Genomic DNA, 16,329 nt, shown 5'->3' on the forward strand with positions numbered 1-16,329 from the left:
GGACAGCACACAACACCCAGCCATCACGAGGCAGAGAAAATCCCTGACCCCGCCGGGAATCGAACCCGGGAACCCGGGCGTGGGAAGCGAGAACGCTACCGCACGACCACGAGATGCGGGCAGAATTTAAACAAAAATGAGAGAGAAGCAAAAGTAAAAATTAAGAGAGGAAATTAAAATTCTTCGGTGATGCACGTCTTATGCATTAGAATAGTTTTTCCCTACTATTCTTGTGCTGTGGCATGACTCCCGTTACTTTTTGGGAAAACATGCTTTTTCGGCGTTCTGTTGAGTCCTTCACGGCTACCATATCGGCCCAGGGGCATACGAAGTCACCACCGTACTTCACCCTCAACAGCAATCCCCTACTTTGGCAGTCCATCGGCCACACTGGCCGGCGGAACCTAAATGCGAATGGAACCTACCTCAATTTTTACGCTCTTAAGCATTATGAACAGCAACGTGCCTTCCTAGAGAATTCTGGTGAGAAGGAACTGTAAGCCACAGCTTACGGAATCCTAGATTTCATTACAGATATCCTTAATTGTTACCTCCAAATCGAACGCCTCCGCACTGCATTGCGTTAGCGATCTGTGCTACACAGGTAAGTGCCACAAATGTTCTCATGTCGAAAACAAAACGAAGAGTTGAGTTTAAATTCTCACTTCGACTGTTCCATATTCATTGTGAAATAAGCGCGCCGTACGCCGATATATAATAGCAGAGGCAGTAAAACCCGAAGAATAACCGGACTCCAGCAGCGGCAGCACCACAATGGGCCACGCTGGACGCCACCGCCACGTAGCAGCCCCTGATGGAGCAGAAATTGTGCTTAGACTATTATTCCACACTCTTCTGACTACAATCCCTTTTTTTCAACATAATCTCTGGTCAATGCGACGGTCTTACCCAACCTTATTGGGAGGGTCTATATGACCGCATGGTACCACTTTACAAGTCGACGTCGGAGCCAACGTCCTGCTGCGTCAATAACCTTCCAACCTCCCCGTCATGCACGCACTACTTCCCGTGGAGTGCATCCTCCATTGTGCCAAATAGATGGAAGTCGGAAGGTGCGAGATCCGGACTGGGAGCGCAGACTTACTTGAGGCCTCGCCTTGCCATGGAGAAGGAGAAGTTCTTTTGCATTTTTGTGGTGACGAACGCGCTGAAGTCGTTCCTTAAATTTCTTGAGGGTAGCACACTACACTTCAGAGGAGATCGTGGCGCCATGAGGGAGGATATCAAACAGAATAAACCCTTCATAGCCCTAGAAGACCGTCGCCATGATTTTACCGGCTGATGGTACGGCTTTGAACTTTTTCTTCGGAGAAGAGGTAGTGTGGCGCCACTCCACTGACTGCCATTTTGTTTCTGTTGGAAGAGAAGATTCCGCTTTTCATCGGCTGCGACGATATTCGAAAAAAAAAAATAATTCACAATCGGCTCCGTAAAGTGCAAGCAATTCAGCACAGTTGTTGCTCTGCATGATCTTCCTATGAGAAGGTGAGGAACCCAGCAGGCGCACACCTTTGCGAACCCGAACTGGTGGAAGAGTGTATCAGCACTAACAACAGAGACGTCCAGTTGAGCAACGAAGTACTTGATTTAGATGCGTCGTTCACCTCGAATGAGAGTGTCCTCACGTTCCAACATCGCAGGTGTCACAGCTGCATGCAGCAGGGGGGATCGAACAGATTTGGACGACCTTGTTGAGATGATGACAGACGCCTCGGCCGGCAACTCACCGTGCGTTTGTTCACTGCCAGGTCTCCGTAAACATTCTGCAAACGCCTATGAATATTTGTGACCCTCTGGTTTCCGCCAAAAGAAACTCAAAGGAAGCTCTCTGCTTGGAACGCAACATTTTGAAGGTTATGTACAGCGTCGCAACCTGTTGAAACTTCGTGAAACTATAGTGGCTAAAGGGGGAATATTCCACGATGGCCCATAACAAATTCCGCTTTGTTTTAAACGAAGCTGTCCGAGAAAAAGATATGTTGCATTAATTATTTAAACTGCCTATTTGCTTCTTTCTCGGGTTCTTGGTTGGTTCAAATGGCTCTGAGCACTATGCGACTTAACTTCTAAGGTCATCAGTCGCCTAGAACTTAGAACTACTTAAACCTAACCAACCTAAGGACATCACACACATCCATGCCCGAGGCAGGATTCGAACCTGCGACCGTAGCTGCCGCGTGGTTCCAGACTGTAGGGCCTAGAACCGCTCGGCCACTCCGGCCGGCCTCGGGATCTTCGGCTGATGATTTTACTGACGTTTCGCCAGCACGAGTGGCTGGCATTGTCAAAGCTTCACCCTCCATTGCCGGTGGTGAACTGGAGCCGAGCTCGCGGCCCCGCAGGCTATACGTACCTGGCGCGCCAACGTCCGAGGGCTTCTCCTCGGTCATTTCCGGTGCGGTTCTCCTCTTGCTACCTGCGACGGTCGTTCGCTGCAGTACGGGAAGCCAGGATCCGTTTACCTTAAGGCTTTCCTCTTTCTTGTTGAAGCTGTTCCCGTGTTTGTGTATTTCTAGAGCTTCTCTAAACAAACGGGTGTGATAGTGCTTCTCTACAGCCAGAACCTCCGTGTCGGAAAATTTTATTACATGGTCAGTCTCACTCAGCGCGTGCTCTGCCATGGCCGATTTCTCCACCTGCCCCAACCTGCAATGTCGCTTATGTTCTTTGATCCTGGTGTTGATTGATCGTCCAGTGGGTCCCTTTTATCCTTTGCCGATCTAAGATATCCTTTGATCTTCCTTGTCGGTTTGAAAATTGTCTTTACGCCGTGTTTGTGCAATATACGGCCTATTCTGTCCGTCACCCTGGAAATGTTTGACAGAAAGGCCGGACCCGACATTTCTTTTTCTGATTTCTTACTTCGCCGAGTGTTTGGCTCTGTTACACTTCTAATATAATTTGTGGAGTACCCATTGCTCCTCAGAACACTTTCCAGATGTTGCATTTCGCGTTTGAGGTGCTGCGGCTCACATATTCGTCCTGCTCGCATCACGAGCGTATGAATCATGCCTCTTTTCTGGTTCGGGTGGTGGTTCGATAGTTTGTGCAGGTATCGGTCCGTGTGTGTCGGTTTTCGGTACACGCTATGTCCCAGGTTTTCACCGTCCCTTGTGACCAGCACGTATAGAAATGGTAGTTTTTTGTCCTTTTCTAATTCCATTGTAAATTTTATGTTGGTGTGAAGGCTGTTCAAGTGTCTTAGGAAGCCACCGAGCTGTTCTTCACCATGGCTCTACACAACGAAAGTATCATCGACGTACCTGTACCACACCTTAGGTTTACAAGTCGCCGAGTCCAGTGCCTGTGCTTCGTAATGTTCGATGAATAAGTTGGCCCCCACTGGAGTAAGAGGACTACCCATGGTAACGCCTTCCAGCTGTTCGTAGAAATTGCCATTCCACGTGAAATAGCTCGTCGTGAGACATGCATGGAAGAGCTTTGTGATGTCTTGCGGGAAAATCGAACCGATGTGGTCCAGAGCGTCGCTGAGGGGCACTTTCGTAAACAAAGAAACATTATCAAAGCTGACCAGGATGTCGTTTGGTGCAAGTTTTAGTTTCTTCAGCTTCTCAATGAAATGTCCTGAGCCCTTTATGTATGTGTCGGTCTTCCCCACGTGCGGTTGGAGCAGAGAGGCCAAGTGTTTTGCCAGTTTATACTTCGGTGACCATAGAGTAAATATCTCTGGAGTGAGCGTTCACATGCGCAGAACAGATTTTGTGTTGTCAACATACATTGCCGGCCTGGTCACGTGTTCTCGGGACGTCGTGTGTTTGTTCGTATAGCGCCCTGTATATTTAGAATGTCACTACATCCCTAGTACAGACGGATTCTTTTCGTATGTGTCGTGGATTATTTATAGTATATGTTGCGCAGACATTTTAAGAGTATCCATTTGATACCGGGAATAAACCAGCTACGTAACTTTTAAGGGCAAGTGATACCGCATTCTGCTTCTTTGCGATAAGTGTCACAGTTCAGATGGACTCGATTTTTGGTAGTTTTCGGTATGGGCACTTCATAGTATTACAGAGCCTGACGTACATTTTTGCAGTGATAGTCTTGCAAAACGACTTGACAGTACGCTAGTACTTTTGCAAGTGTCCGAAAAACACCGAATTTGCCACACATTAGCGATTATATCCCTGCTAATTCGTCTTTTTTCTGCTATTTCTGCTTATTTATTTTCTCGTTTTTGCCACCTAAAACACAATTTTTCTTACTTGTGACACTTTGAAGTATTTATTTAACGCGTTTTACGTACTTTCTCCCAGTTTATTAAATAAATAGTAGACTGAGTAATCTATATAAATAATCGACAAGTCACTGATAATTGCATGGAGGATAGTATTTGCTGAAACAACTAACCATTCCCTTTCCTGTTCCACTAGCAAATTTACGAGAGGAAGCGATTGTTTGTAAGCTTTTGTACGAGCCGTAATATCTATTATATAGTCATAAAATCGTTGAAAAATAGGTCTACAGAATCAAGCCTTAATTATAATGCGTCTCGAAATTTTTAACGTATACAGTGTCTCTTACTAATATGATAACTATTATTAGAGGTACATGGTATGTATAGGGTGACCAGACGTCGGGATTAATCCGGACATGTCCTCCTTTTTAGCTCTTTGTCCGGGGTCCGGACGGATTTTTACGGTGTCCGGATTTTTCGCAAAGTTGAGCGTTATACAGTTAAATTTACAATTCGTCCCGTTCTATTGCTCTTTTCTTAAATACTTTAACTATTGGCACAGCCTTCGTGATAAACACGCATGAAGGCGGTGTTAGTAGGTGGCATTAGGACCGTCGATGTTATCGTTGATCGACGTATAAGCGAATGCAAATATCGATTATTTAAAATTATTGTAGTGCACGTGTAATTTGTGAGTGTAATTTTTAACCGAGTGAGTTACGTAAAATATTTGGCTATGCCTAAACGAAACTGTACATTTTCTGATGTCCTTTCCTGCAAATATCCGGCTTTAAAAAAAAGGGAGAAATGAATTTGAAGCGAAATGTAAGGCATCTGGAGCTGGAACGTGGCCAATAAAGGTAAGAAATAACTCGACAAATTAACTGTCTTGGTTTTATTTCATTGTTTCATAGTCATTCAATTTATTTGTATTCAGAAGGCTAAAGTGCAGTTTACATGTCGTCAGCTGCTGCTTGAATTGTAGATGTTGGTAGCGGTGCGTCGAATGAAGGGAGGTGAATGGTCTTACGTTTTTCGCTTTGTAAACAGTTCCGTGTTGTTGACGTAACAAAACAATTGAAGCCACACTGCCACCATAATCAATGTTTTTAATTTTTTTATATTGCTCAGTTAACCACCACCTGACCATCAGTGACAATTAACTACTAGTTTTACCGGTAATTCCCGGCAGTCACGTGACTGGTCCAAAGCTGACGGGTGGTATCCTCATCTGCAGTTGACCCGTTTGACGTGTCCTCTTTTTTCTTCCTTTGTCCTCCTTTTTGAAGCTCTTTGTCCTCCTTTTTAAACAATTGCATCTGGTCACCCTAGGTATGTACCCATGAAAAGTTACTATCCCTCCTGTCACATATTTTTCTTTGCATCCGTAGCAACAACAGTAATTCACCATCACTATCAAGAAACGGTGAAACTCTCAAACAAAAACTCTCGATATTATAAACTTCAAACGCTGCGGAAAGCACACACGCACAGCGAAGTCCCGAAAAAACCTGACAATCCGGGTTTAATGTTGATTACGTGCGCAGAACGCAATACTCACTCCAGAGATATTTACTCTATGTCGGTGACCCAGGAGCGCTAACAATCGGTCTTAATGGAACGTTGTTCTTGTGGTTCTTAGGTTAGCAAATAGGCAGTTTGTCAAAATGGTTCAAATGGCTCTGAGGTCATCAGTCGCCTAGAACTTAGAACTAATTAAACCTAACTAACCTAAGGAAATCACACACATCCATGCACGAGGCAGGATTCGAACGTGCGACCGTAGCGGTCGCTCGGTTGCAGACTGTAGCGCCTAGAACCGCACGGCCACTCCGGCTGGCGCAGTTTGTCAACAACTGGCCACGAAATCCTTAACAATTTTGAATTGTTGAAACGTCTAGGTGCTTAGTAGGTCGAGTCGTATTTCCTATTGCGCTCGGCGTCACCGTAGATGCGCGTGTGGACGCGGCTTAACATTTGCAGCGAGAAGATGAGAGTGCGCAGCTGGTGCTTCCTGCAGATAAGGAGGCTCGCCGAGGCAGCCTTCGGCCGGGCGCGCCTCGCCAGAAGCCGCGCGCCATGTGGAGGAGGAACAGCGCAGCCCCGGTGCTGGTGCTGGTGCTGGCGGCGTGGGCGGCGCTGCGTGCCGCGGCTGCTCAGCCGGGAGAGCAGCTGGTGCGGCGCAAGAGGATCGTCGGCGGAGACCCCGCCCCGCAGCCGCCCGCCGACGACCCGGCGGTCGTCATCTACCGCGGCGACGAGCAGGCCACGCTGCGGGGCGTGCGCGAGGGCCCCTACTACGCCTTCAGGGGCATCCGCTTCGCCGAGCCCCCCGTCGGCAGGTTAAGGCTTCAGGTGAGGACCGACCTTTCGATTTGCTACATCTACATCTACATTTATACTCCGCAAGCTACCCAACGGTGTGTGGCGGAGGGCACGTTACGTGCCACTGTCATTACCTCCCTTTTTCCGTTCCAGTCGCGTATGGTTCGCGGGAAGAACGACTGCCGGAAAGCCGCCGTGGGCGCTGGAGCCTCTCTAATTTTACATTCGTGATCTCCTCGGAAGGTATAAGTAGGGTTGTTGATGTTGTGGTCTTCAGTCCTAAGACTGGTTTGATGCAGCTCTCCATGCTACTCTATCCTGTGCAAGCTTCTTCATCTCCCAGTACTTACTGCAACCTACATCCTTCTGAATCTGCTTAGTGTATTCATCTCTTGGTCTCCCTCTACGATTTTTACCCTCCAAGCTGCCCTCCAATGCTAAATTTGTGATCCCTTGATGCCTCAGAACATGTCCTACTAACCGGTCCCTTCTTTTTGTCAAGTTCTGCCACAAACTTCTCCCCAATCTTATTCAATACCTCCTCATTAGTTACGTGATCTACCCATCTAATCCTCAGCATTCTTCTGTAGCACTACATTTCGAAAGCTTCTATTCTCTTCTTCTCCAAACTATTTATCGTCCACGTTTCACTTCCATACATGGCTACACTCCATACAAATACTTTCAGAAACGACTTCCTGACACTTAAATCTATACTCGATGTTAACAAATTTCTCTTCTTCAGAAACGCTTTCCTTGCCATTGCCAGTCTACATTATATATATTCTCTACTTCGACCATCATCAGTTATTTTGCTCCCCAAACAGCAAAACTCCTTTACTACTTTAAGTGTCTCATTTCCTAATCTAATTCCCTCAGCATCACCCGACTTACTTCGACTACATTCCATTATCCTCGTTTTGCTTTTCTTGATGTACATCTTATATCCTCCTTTCAATACACTGTCCATTCCGTTCAACTGCTCTTCCAAGTCCTTTGCTGTCTCTGATAGAATTACAATGTCATCGGCGAACCTCAAAGATTTTATTTCTTCTCCATGGATTTTAATACCTGCTCCGAATTTTTCTTTTGTTTCCTTTACTGCTTGCTCAATATACAGATTGAATAGCATCGGGGATAGGCTACAACCCTGTCTCACTCCCTTCCCAACCACTGCTTCCCTTTCATGCCCCTCGACTCTTATAACTACCATCTCGTTTCTGTACAAATTGTAAATAGCCTTTCGCTCCCTGTATTTTACCCCTGTCAGCTTTAGAATTTGAAATAGAGTATTCCAGTCAACATTGTCAAAAGTCTACAAATGCTAGAAACGTAGGTTTGCCTTTCCTTAATCTATTTTATGGGGGTAAGCAATATATTCGATACCTCATCCAGAAACGCACCCTCTCGAAACCTGGACAGCAAACTACACCGCGATGCAGAGCGCCTCTCTTGCAGAGTCTGCCACTTGAGTTTGCTAAACATCTCCGTAACGCTATCACACTTACCAAATAACCCTGTGACGAAACGCGCCGCTCTTCTTTGGATCTTCTCTATCTCCTCCGTCAACCCGATCTGGTACGGATCCCACACTGATGAGCAATACTCAAGTATAGGTCGAACGAGTGTTTTGTAAGCCACCTCCTTTGTTGATGGACTACATTTTCTAAGCACTCTCCCAATGGATCTCAACCTGGTACCCGCCTTACCAACAATTAATTTTATATGATCATTCCAGTTCAAATCGTTCGGCACGCATACTCCCAGATATTTTACAGAAGTAACTGCTACCAGTGTTTGTTCCGCTATCATATAATCATACAATAAACGATCCTTCTTTCTATGTATTCGCAATACATTACATTTGTCTATGTTAAGGGTCAGTTGCCACTCCCTGCACCAAGTGCCTATCCGCTGCAGATCTTCCTGCATTTCACTACAATTTTCTAATGCTGCAACTTCTCTGTATACTACAACATCATCCGCGAAAAGCCGCATGGAACTTCCGACACTATCTACTAGGTTCAAATGGTTCAGATGGCTCTGAGAACTATGGGACTCAACAGCTGAGGTCATAAGTCCCCTAGAACTTAGAACTCCTTAAACCTAACTAACCTAAGGACAGCACACACATCCATGCCCGAGGCAGGATTCGAACCTGCGATCGTAGCAGCAGCGCGGTTCCGGACTGACGAGCCTAGAATCGCTCGGCCACAGCGGCCGGCCATCTACTAGGTCATTTATATATATTGTGAAAAGCAATGGTCCCATAACACTCCCCTGTGGCACGCCAGAGGTTACTTTAACGTCTGCAGGCGTCTCTCCATTGAGAGGCTTTGTGGTTAACAGACGAGCCTCGCTGGTTTCGAAGATAAGTTTCAGTTAGTATACAATTTTTTCGAAATTTATGGGGAGCCCTCTTTGTTTTAGAAGAGCAGCCCTGCCTGTTTTATAACGCCATACTATATTGCAGTACCTGCGTTGTTCTAACGTACTTCGCAATGTCCTTCAAACATGCGTCCATGTCGGAAGGAACAGGCCCTGCAGCGATCGACAGCCATATCAAATACGAGAATCGTATTCGCTTTTGTCAATATTGCTAAACTTTGTCTGCACTATTAGTGCATGTCTGAAGGACTTTTCACATTAAATCAGAACAATACAGACATTCCAGTATAGTATTTCACATCTAATACAGAAACCAGATGGCAGTTATAAAAGTCGAGGGGCATGAAAGGGAAGCAGTGGTTGGGAAGGGAGTGAGACAGGGTTGTAGCCTCTCTCCGATTTTATTCATTCTGTATATTGAGCAAGCAGTGAAGGAAACAAAAGAAAAATTCCAAGTAGGTATTAAAGTCCATGGAGAAGAAATAAAAACTTTGAGGTTCGCCGATGACATTGTAATTATGTCAGAGACAGCAAAGGACTTGGAACAGCAGTTGAACGGAATGTACAGTGTCTTGAAAGGAGGATATAAGATGAACATCAACAAAAGCAAAACGAGGATAATACAAAAAATGTTCGAATCTGTGTGAAATCTTATGGGACTTAACTGCTAAGGTCATCAGTCCCTAAGCTTACACACTACTTAACTTAAATTATCCTATGGACGAACACACACACCCATGCCCGAGGGAGGACTCGAACCTCCGTCGGGACCAGCCGAACAGTCCATGACTGCAGCGCCCTAGACCGCTCGGCTAATCCCGCGCGGCGAGGATAATAGAATGTAGTCGAATTAAGTTGGGTGATGCTGAGGGAATTAGATTAGGAAATGAGACACTTAAAGTAGTAAAGGAGTTTTGCTGTTTGGGGAGCAAAATAACTGATGATGGTCGAAGTAGAGAATATATATAATGTAGACTGGCAATGGCAAGGAAAGCGTTTCTGAAGAAGAAAAATTTGTTAATATCGAGTATAGATTTAAATGTCAGGAAGTCGTTTCTGAAAGTATTTGTATGGAGTGTAGCCATGTATGGAAGTGAAACGTGGACGATAAATAGTTTGGACAAGAAGAGAATAGAAGCTTTCGAAATGTGGTGCTACAGAAGAATGCTGGAGATTAGATGGGTAGATCACATAACTAATGAGGAGGTATTGAATAGAACTCGGGAGAAGAGGAGTTTGTGGCACAACTTGACAAGAAGAAGGGACCGGTTGGTACGACATGTTCTGAGGCATCAAGGGATCACAAATTTAGCATTGGAGGGCAGCTTGGAGGGTAGAAATAGAGAGGGAGACCAAGAGATGAATACACTAAGCAGATTCAGAAGGATGTAGGTTGCAGTAAGTACTCGGAGATGAAGAAGCATGCACAGGATAGAGTAGCATGGAGAGCTGCATCAAACCAGTCTCAGGACCGAAGACCACTACAACAACAACTGCGCTTCAACTTTAATCATACGTTTTTTCCGGTATCGAACTCACAGTATTTATGCGAGTGTAGGAGGTAGACGAGAGGGGGTGGTCTATGGAAGTTTGGGTCTGTCTGGGGAGCGTGCTCCGGTGGTCGGGATGGTCAAGACGACCGTTCGCGTCAAGCAGAAGTTCCGGGTTCGAGTCCCGAACCGTTCACAAATTTTCATTGTAATCAATGCACAGTGCAGCCAAAGTTTAGCAATATTCGAACGTGCAAATATGATTCTCGTATGTTGTACAAGGGTCAGTAAATTGAAAACCGATCACCCACCACAACAGGACCGTGGAGTGGTTCCATTCAAAAGTAACTGGAACGTGCTTAATACATTGACCTCACTTGGCAGCCTGGGGGCGGGCGTTATCGTACAGTAGGATGATTCCGTCCGACAGCCTGAGTAAATGCAAAGCCAACAGTGGAAACATTCCACACCTCCCTCGCAAAGGAAATCCAAAGTTGTTCACACAAGTTTCGTTAAGGTCATGGTGACCTCCTTCGCTGGCTGCAGGGGCACTCTGCTCGTCGAATTTCTCTATCGCGGAACCAGAATCAATGTGCAGCACTGTGAAGACAATCTGCAGAAATTGCATGATTAGTGTTAGAGGACGAACCTCGTTTGCTTCAGAAAATGAGTGTGTTCGTTTCAGAGGTTGAGTCTTGTTTGTTTTTGAAGAAGTGACTTGTTTGTTTCACAAAAGCGACTTGGATACGCGCTGGTTTAGGGGAAGTCGAGACAAACAGTTTCACATAAGACACTCGTGGTCTATCGAGAGAGGAAACAACCTCAAATTGGCCTACAAAAGCCACTGAAACTACAGCGCAGACGCTCCGCGCGAGATACGAGTATTTAATATTTTCTCGCTTTCCTATGCTACTGGCTGTCGTTAACGTTTGTAGTTAACCTTCCCTGTGAGGATAATCAAATGAAGAGACTTTTGAACAAGCTTTGCAAAAACTCATCACTTTTCCAGTTCGGTCTGTACTTCTATCTCACAAGTATTGTTATCTTGTAGTAAGGACAGATTGCAGCCGAAATCTCGTGCGGTGCACTTGGCGCTGTAGCTTCAGCGGCTTTTGTATGCCAGTTTAAGATTTTTTTCCTGACATGATAGATCACAACTGTCTTATATCAAATTGCTAGTCATGACTTCCCCCACACCACAGTAGTATACGTTGTAAGTAAACAGTGGTCGTTTACACCCAGTACAAGATGAATCTTGTTTGCTTTAGAATTTCTGAGTTTTATTTGCTTCAGGAGAAGGGTTCTGTTTTTTTTTTAGAAGCGGTAACTTGGTTGTGTTCTAAAAACGAGTCTCGTTTGTTTGAGTTTTTCGATGAGGAATCGTGATCGTTACGTTGCGTGTTATGTTAGGTGTTATGTTTAAGAGACATATTACCTGCTATGTTTTAATAAAACATTTATATAGAAAGACAATGAGAATGGTACAGTACCGGACTACAGATATAAAGGTCTCAGTTTCGATTCCTGATCATTCATTCGATATTTATCTGTCATATATAACTTATATAAAAAAATAAAAGCAAAAACAAACAAAAGTGGATCGGAAGGTTTCGAATTCGATCACTGGTTAGTCTTGTGGATTTATCTGTCATTTATTACGTCTTTCACCTCTGGAAATGTTTGCTAGCGAATTGGACCGTGCTTAAGAGTCCATGTTAAACTGTACGTCCCCTCATAGCTGTATGGAAAGGTTATGTCAGTTCAAAGGTCGGAGGAAGGCAATGACATACCACCTTCAATAACTGGTGTTCAAACCAACTTTTTGGGCTCATGACAGCTTTACCTTTTACCAGACTAGCATCAACAGACCAAAATATGTTTGAGACGTACGACGATGGTTCAGGAAGATAAGGCTGCCTCTGCTATTTATTACCTCTACATAACTTTTTTGTTAAAATTTAAACAATATTCTACATATGTCACCTGCAGGGAGTATGCCGACAATGTAGGTGTTACAAGACCAAGACAAAAAGACTCTACATAACAGTTTTCTAATTTATCACAATAACAGCACAAAATTTCAAGCGGCATCGTGTTTCAACACGACCACTCTTCTATTTAAGCAATTGGTGCATCGTTGCTCAAGCTTTCCAGTACATACAGAACCTTCCCGTTGAGCGGCAGCCACGTATGCACTATCTCCTTCGTGTCATTAGAAGTGTATCGACGGCCTCTTAAACCATTTTTAAGTCGACCAAATAAGTATAAATCCGACAGGACGAGATCAGAACTGTGTCCAGCGTGCTCGAACAACTCTAAATACATATTCTGAAATGTCTAGACAGTGTGGGCTGCAACATGTGGGCGTGCTTTATCGTGCAAAAAAAGTAACGGAGTTTGGCAAAAGACCTAACAGTTTGTCTCAAATTGCTGGCTTCAGCTCGTTGCAAAGCATATAACTGTAACATTGACTGTTTGCTGTTGACTTGTTTTCCGGGAATAATCCAGAATTGTCCAGAATTGGCCCTTGTGTGAACTAAAATACTGTGGGCATCACCTTTCCTGCAGAGGACTGACTCTTGAATTTCTTTTTCTCTGGAGATCCCAGTCGCCTATAATTCTACCTCCTATTTCGGGAAAATACATAACGATCAGCTCTTCTTTGAATTTTGTTGATGTTCTTCGTCAATCCTGTCTCATAAGGATCCCAGAAGAGGACGGACAAGTTTAGTGTATGTGATCTCTTTAGAAGATGTGTAGCCGCCGTTCATGAACAGCATTCCAGGATGCGTTTTCTTACAAGATTACGCTCGCCCGCTTACCGCCGTTGTAACCCATCATGCTGTACGAAGTGTCGACATGGTACCTTGGCCTGCTAGATCACCAGATCAGTCTCCAACCGAGCACGTATGAGAGATCATCGGACGACAACTCCAGCGTCATCCGTAAACAGCATTAACCGTCCCTGTATTGACCAACCAACTTCAGCAGGCGTGGAACTGCATCCCACAAACTGACATCCTGCACTTGTACAAATAATGCATGCACGTTAGCACACAACATTCTGGCGGTTACACCGATTTTTAACGTACCAACATTTAACATTTGCAGTGGCTTATCTCGCTCTTACATTAACTTGAGGTTTTGCAATGTTAATCACTTAAATATATTACCTAGGCAAATGTATTCCCGAAATTTCATTACTCTACATTAAAATATTTTGGCGTTGCGATTTTTTTTACAAAACCTGGGGCAGGAGACTAGCCTTTATTAGTGACTTAAATTGCTTGACTACACCCAGGATATGGACTTCTTAAGTTGCTCGAGTTGGCAGCTGTTCTCGATCTAAATTTTGGAAAATTTTCTGCATCTTTTCTTGGTGAAGGAACTTAGAAAATCCGTGTTGTGCAACTAGCTTTAGCAGCGCTGTCATCGGTAACATTAGGCCTACCATCGCTAACGCGGAGAAGGTGCTGATCGTATCTTGCCATTGGTGTGCTTTAAATACGACCAGAATCTCTTTACATATCTCCCACATTTGGAGACAGAGTTTCATTGTGGAAACTTTTAAAAGCATCTTGCATTGAAGTCCGCACTACGTTTCGAACTTCTGTAAAACATCCCTAATATTGGAGATTTTGTGTTCTTTTAATCTGGCATGCTGTTTTCGTTGCTTCTGTGACAGTGTCCTGACCTGTTTTTATACCATGGGGGATCTGCTAGGTACGTCTTTTGTTAATTTACTTGGTATGATTCTTTCAGTTGCCGTCAATATTATTTCTTTGAGTTTAAGCTACATCTGATCTACACTTACAAAAGTTTGGCAGGAATGGAGACTGTCTCTTAGGTAGCCATAAAGAGAATTTTTACCTACTTTTTTAAACAAATAGATTCTGCGTTTCTTTTTGATGGATTTGGGCGTCTCGGTACAAAGATTTAGTGGTCATTAATCCTTGTATCTGTTATGAAGCTTTCCATTTGCTCAGGATTGTTTGTTGCCAAAACGTTAAATATTTTATCGCAACCATTTATACTTCATATGAACTCCTGAATTAACTACTCAAAATAATACGTTTAGTACAATTTCGGACAATGTTTTATGCCTACCAGCAATGTTAAGCATATCGTATTTTCATCAGCATTTCGAAAGTAGATTGGAGCTCCTCCAACTACTACTGTACGATTCGGGTACCTATTCGAAATTAGACTTAAATATTCCTGGCACCCTTCAGCAACCATATTACCTTAGTCAGGGGGTTGTTAAAAGGGACCAATTAGTAACTCATTCCGGTCGTCGAGTATAACCTCTACCCACACTAGGCCTGCCATCACTGATATTGCCAACTCCGAACAAAGCCTTCGAAAACCCCAGGCATTTGGGTTAAAGTGGATTATTTTTTTCGGACACATACAGCCTGTCGACAAGAAGTTGTCCAGTTGTCACTGATAAGCAGCCATGATATAAACCACACTTGACAGTAACAAGGATTAATAAAAGCGCCGTATAGAGACATTCATGTTCAAATGTCGATCTTATTTGTAGTAATGAATATAAAATTGTTTTCAATATGAAATTTATGTGTATAGGAGAGCGTCTAAATGTGCTTGCTGCTGCTTTTTTCTATATTAACGAACCAAGCTACCTACGCATTAGTCCTCATATAGTGTATTTTAACTAGCATGTATTAAAATCTATTTACCTCCAATCAATCGAATTTCTCCAGATATGAAAAAGGTCTGGGTTTAACCTGGCCAGTTGTAACACCTCACATCCTCTCTCCTCCTCCACATAGGATGCCCCAAGACACCCTCAAAACTAGGACAAATCCGGGGTGAACCAAACGTATGGCATACTATCTACTTCAATTTCACTACAAGATAAACTGCTTCTAATAGCAACAAACACGCCACTACCAACAATTTAATCTCTCCTTTCTGACCATCGTTAGGTCCTTGGTAAAAACTTTGACTGGGCTTATCACTAGTTTTAGTCAGCTATCAGTGCCTGTAACGATTTCTGCTTCAGTGCTGTCTATGAAAGCTTGGAGTTGTGGTTCTTTCTAAACACAGCAACGACAGTTTACAAATATAATACCAGTGTTTCCTAATTCTAGTCTAGTCCTGTGTTTGAGATGCACCCTTTGAGACTGAACTGTAGTTCTTACACTTCCGCATCACTATTGGATGCGACTCGACATCCTGCTCTTTTCTCCTAGTTCATGCTTGTTTGGCTGATTTTGAATTATTCAATCCATTGGCAAACACTGCTTAAACATTATCCCCTCCCATATATGTGGTAAAAGACTCCTATGGACTTCAGCCCTGGTACACCTTCAGACTATAGTATCCACCTGGGACTATACTGCTCTGCATACCAGGCCTGTATTGCGGGATGACGCCTCTGCTGGTGGACGCGCGTATGCAACTCACGTCAACATACCATAACTCACTGAGCTGTTTTTAAGCCCAGCCTCATACAGCTCGGCCTGTTTGCGTCGTAGCTCCATACAGTGGCCACAGGAGGCGCCAACCTCGCAGTAGAGAGCACTGTAGTCTTGACACCATTACATTATACAACATCACACGCCCATTCAGCGTCACACCGCTATCACTCCACTGGAGAGTATTTAGGCTGCCACCAGACCACGCTGGAACTAGTACACGCTCCAAGCCTTACATTCACTAACAGCGCGCTGACTGGATTCATCACCCTCGCCATGAGCACCTGTCGCACACCCAGGTGCCACTCCTCGCCAAACATCATCCCATCGGCGGTAGCTGTCATTGAGCCACCGCCTCCGACATCGGCCAATGCCTACGTCCTGGAAATATCTTCGTCCCATCGGCAGCTATTTACGTCGAGCCACTGCCTCCAACGTCCACCGACACCTCAGAAGCATACGCAGC

General features: G+C 44.4%; 1 protein-coding gene across 1 annotated transcript in view; it reads left to right on the forward strand.

The window, feature by feature from the left end:
* The first annotated feature begins 6,298 nt into the window (after window positions 1–6,298).
* LOC126236626 (pyrethroid hydrolase Ces2a) overlaps window positions 6,299–16,329 on the forward strand; it is a 177,085-nt gene continuing 167,054 nt past the window's right edge. The window contains exon 1 of the mRNA XM_049946073.1: window positions 6,299–6,574. Within this exon, the coding sequence (XP_049802030.1) occupies window positions 6,299–6,574 (276 nt within the window). The remainder of the gene's footprint in view (window positions 6,575–16,329) is intronic.

The sequence above is a fragment of the Schistocerca nitens genome, chromosome 2, assembly GCF_023898315.1.
Source record: "Schistocerca nitens isolate TAMUIC-IGC-003100 chromosome 2, iqSchNite1.1, whole genome shotgun sequence".
NCBI classification, from domain to species: domain Eukaryota; kingdom Metazoa; phylum Arthropoda; class Insecta; order Orthoptera; family Acrididae; genus Schistocerca; species Schistocerca nitens.